The sequence below is a fragment of the Eimeria maxima genome, genomic scaffold, assembly GCF_000499605.1.
Source record: "Eimeria maxima Weybridge genomic scaffold, Emw_scaff2480, whole genome shotgun sequence".
In the NCBI taxonomy this organism is placed as follows: domain Eukaryota; phylum Apicomplexa; class Conoidasida; order Eucoccidiorida; family Eimeriidae; genus Eimeria; species Eimeria maxima.
The window spans coordinates 1-3,589 of NW_013565330.1; the positions used below are offsets into that span (position 1 = coordinate 1).

At 50.6% G+C, this 3,589-nt stretch overlaps 1 protein-coding gene across 1 annotated transcript; it reads left to right on the plus strand.

Moving 5' to 3' along the window:
• On the plus strand, window positions 1-1,001 carry EMWEY_00058710 (hypothetical protein, conserved; the record flags this gene model as incomplete). The annotated part of the gene is made up of 1 exon (XM_013480889.1): window positions 1-1,001. A coding segment is annotated over one exon (1,001 nt), but the record flags the coding sequence as incomplete, so codon positions are not given.
• Between the last annotated feature and the right edge of the window lie 2,588 nt (window positions 1,002-3,589).

Genomic DNA, 3,589 nt, shown 5'->3' on the forward strand with positions numbered 1-3,589 from the left:
CCAAACTGCTTCCGTTCGTCGTCGTTGTGATACCGAAGCCGACTGGAGTGTCATGGTTCAAACAGGGCGCACCACCATTTCCCGTAAGTTGGCCATCTACCTATGAAGCAAAGGCTAGCGCTAGTCATTCGGCTTCCGTGTCTGTTGGCAATGAACGCAGCGCTGACGCTTTGGTTCCTGACTCCTGGCTCCACGACTTTGTGGGGAGCAAGGCTGCCCACAGCAGCAGACGACGGGCAGCCGGCACGGTATGGCCAAGCCCAGCGGTGGAGACAACTTTGGCCGCCCCCACAACTGCAGGTTCTATGCGGGCTTCTGATGAGCATGGAGGTGGAATAGTTAAAACCCCACGTACCAAGGCTCGCCGGAAGCGCGCCAAAGTATCCACCAAGGTGAATGCAATAGAACAGCATGGGCGCCTGCAAGAGGCCTCTGATGCGACCTCGGATGGCACTGAGATGTCAGTGCCAGATCAGAATGGAGTGCTAGTCCCCCCTGAACTCTGTATGTCTGGGGACATTCGTCTGCATCCTTTTGTGCGGTTACCTGTGGTAAATCCAAAACATATCCGCAGAAGCTTCCGGGAGAAGTTTGCACTATTACCCCGCTTGGGGAAGTCTATTCCTATTATGGAGTCGTACACGACAATGCGGAGTTTGTTTGCCAAGGAGTTGCTGACGGCTATCGATGTGGAGATACTCATGACCGAAGCGGAAATACTGGCGAACTACGCAACAAGCAAACTGTCAGCGACACCAAAGAGGCGCACAGCACACTACCTTGTTGTGAAGCTATCGGCTATGGTTTTGGCATTTGACTACCTTGTATGCACAATTCAGCTTCTAGGGGACAAGATGAATACTGCCAAGTGGTGGCCTCAGTTTGTGCAGAAGTTCCGCACAGAGTATTCACTTCGTGAAAAGGGGATAATGGAAAAAACGGAGTTTCTCAACAAGATAGTAAATCGACTAAGCAGGAATTGTTTGCCAAGGACTCGCTGACGGCTGCTGACGTGGATTTGCTCATGACCGAAGCCGAAGTTCTGGCAAGCTACGCAACAGTCAAACTTGGAAAGCCATATACTCGACGTACAGCTAACTACCTCGTAAGGAAACTATCGTCTGTGCTTATGGTGTTTGATTTCCTGGTATGCACAATTCAGCTTCTGGGGGACAAAATGAATACCGACAAGTGGTGGCCTCAGTTTGTAAAGAAATTCCGGACGGAGTATTCACTTCGTGAAAAGGGGATAATGGAAAAAACGGAGTTTCTCAACAAGATAGTAAATCGACTAAGCAGGGCACTGAGAATATACTGAGAATATATAAGAAAGGGGAGCGCCCCCCGCCAAGAGAGGTAATTGAGTTAAAGAGGACAATTTTGACCCGTGGGTACAAAGGCAGCGTATTGTCGCACCGGCTATGGAAGCTCTGGTTACAGGACGATGCTGAATTTTGTCGTTGCACCAATGATTCTGGGAGTGCGTCGGAATTTCAAGCCACTGGCCATGGCCAACGACAGGCCAAACCACCCTGATGCCCTCACCGTAGGTCTTGCCCAATCAAGAGGTGATTCGTTTGCATGCAAACAGGCTACCAAAGATAGCCAGTGTGTGCGCGTTGTATATGCTATTTGCTTACCCGGCTTATCCGCAGGTACTTTTAATATTGCTAGACCCAGGTGCTACTTCAAAGTGAGCCTCTGTCTTCCAGGCGTCTTCATGCCTGGCGATTGACCAACACGTTGTATACTTTTTGCAGGGCTTCAGGCACGCACAATGCGGCAGTTGTTGATTTCTTAACGTTTGTGTCACAAAAGGAATATGCGCCTGCCTTGCCACTTCCCGCTTTCTGGGTATACACGCAAAACGATTCGTGTATGCCGAATGCGAACCGTCGAGAGGTTATTCCGTATCAATCCAATTTGTGCCAGGTCGCAGGGCGATGAAGCGGCTCATGATGAGAAAACCACAGCTAACGGTACCGCCAAGTTGAGGCACGGCAGCTTATACATCATTGCACTGCCCACAATGGTTACTTTGCTCAAAAGGGGAGCATTGACAACCGATTTTTTGAACAGATGGTTAGACTGACAGGGTGCTCACGTAGCGGTACAGGGTGCGTCATATCCATATTCAGGACTATCCTTTCCTCTGGGAGGTGGTGTGGAGCACACTGGGGGGCATTTTATCGGTAGTTCTTTTTTCTGCGGCCACTCCCTAGCATTTGCTTAAGCGAGACAGACGAGTTTGCTAGGGGTCAAGGAGCCAACAACTGTTCCAGGCTTCGAGGGCGCTTGCAGGCTAGTGTTACCAGGAGCATTTAGATGTTAAGGATTTCTGCCCCTGATTAAATTTCCTGGAAGGGGACGTGACCTGTAACTGCTCTTCCCGGGGGTGCGGGCAGGCAGCCGGCACTGAGGGCGAAAGACGGCCAGTATTGTAGCATGACCTGACACAATTTGACAGTAGTGCTTCTGGCTGCATGCGACCCAAAGCAGGTATCAATGCGGGCTGGCTACTGAGAGCCAAGGAAGAATTCGGAAGTTCGTTACGATGGTAACGCGCTCACTAGAACTGTTCTGTTTGCAAGGGGGTTGCGTTGCAGCACCACGTGCCCTGTCAACAGTGTGTGTCCACCTCGGGGCGATAGCCATGCTGGATGCACCCATGGCGGAAAACAATTGGAAGGATTGCAGAGGCTGTGTTGTATAGGAACACTGGAATGATCAGATGATGCTGGCTGTAGCATGTTTCTCAACAACGTGAAGTTGGAGAAACCTCTGTCTTTCCACAGAGCAGCGGGGGCGCATAATATGTTGCCGGAGTTCGGCCTCTTGGCCCGTAAGGCACCATTGAATTCTGGAGCTCCACAGGCTCGCTTGCAAGTGGTAGCCTTAAGCGTAAACGCACTGGTAAAAGTATTTCGAGCAAGCCGCTCCACTTCCAGCTTGTGACAACGCAGCGGTGTAATCAAGCCCAGCCGTGCAGCCGAAGCTGTTGATTCGGGCTTCCAGTGAACCACAGACGGTTACACAACCTGCACGCCCAGGGCAGCTCCGTGTGGCATTAGCACAAGGATATTGTTTATGCCTAAGAATGAAGCCTCCATGTGTGGGCTGCGACCGGAAACAGAGGTGGGGTTCCTTATTGCTAGAAGTCCATTTTCCTGAAGAGAGGATATTTGGTTTCTCCGGACGCTTGTTCACTCCAAGGATGTGCCACTGTATTTCCGACGTTGATGGTGGTTTTGGACGACAGGGCTGGGCAGCACCATTCAAACATGGGACACCAACTTCTCACAATCGACATCAAAAACCTGCGGTCCCAAATCTGTTCCCGAACACGTTGCAGCAGGAGCTGCATTTCGCAGGAAGCTTCAGAATAGTGCAGTGCTCATTTACCTAACAATGCAAGAGTTGTTCTTAAAGCGGCTGTTGAGATTACAGAATGCGCAGGACCTGCTGTGCAGCGGCAACCTTACAGTGAACTGTGGACCACACCGGCCTTTGCTGCCTGTTACTGGGTCAAAGACACACCTGAATATGCTTGGACGTATCGGGAGCATATATATATATATATATATATATA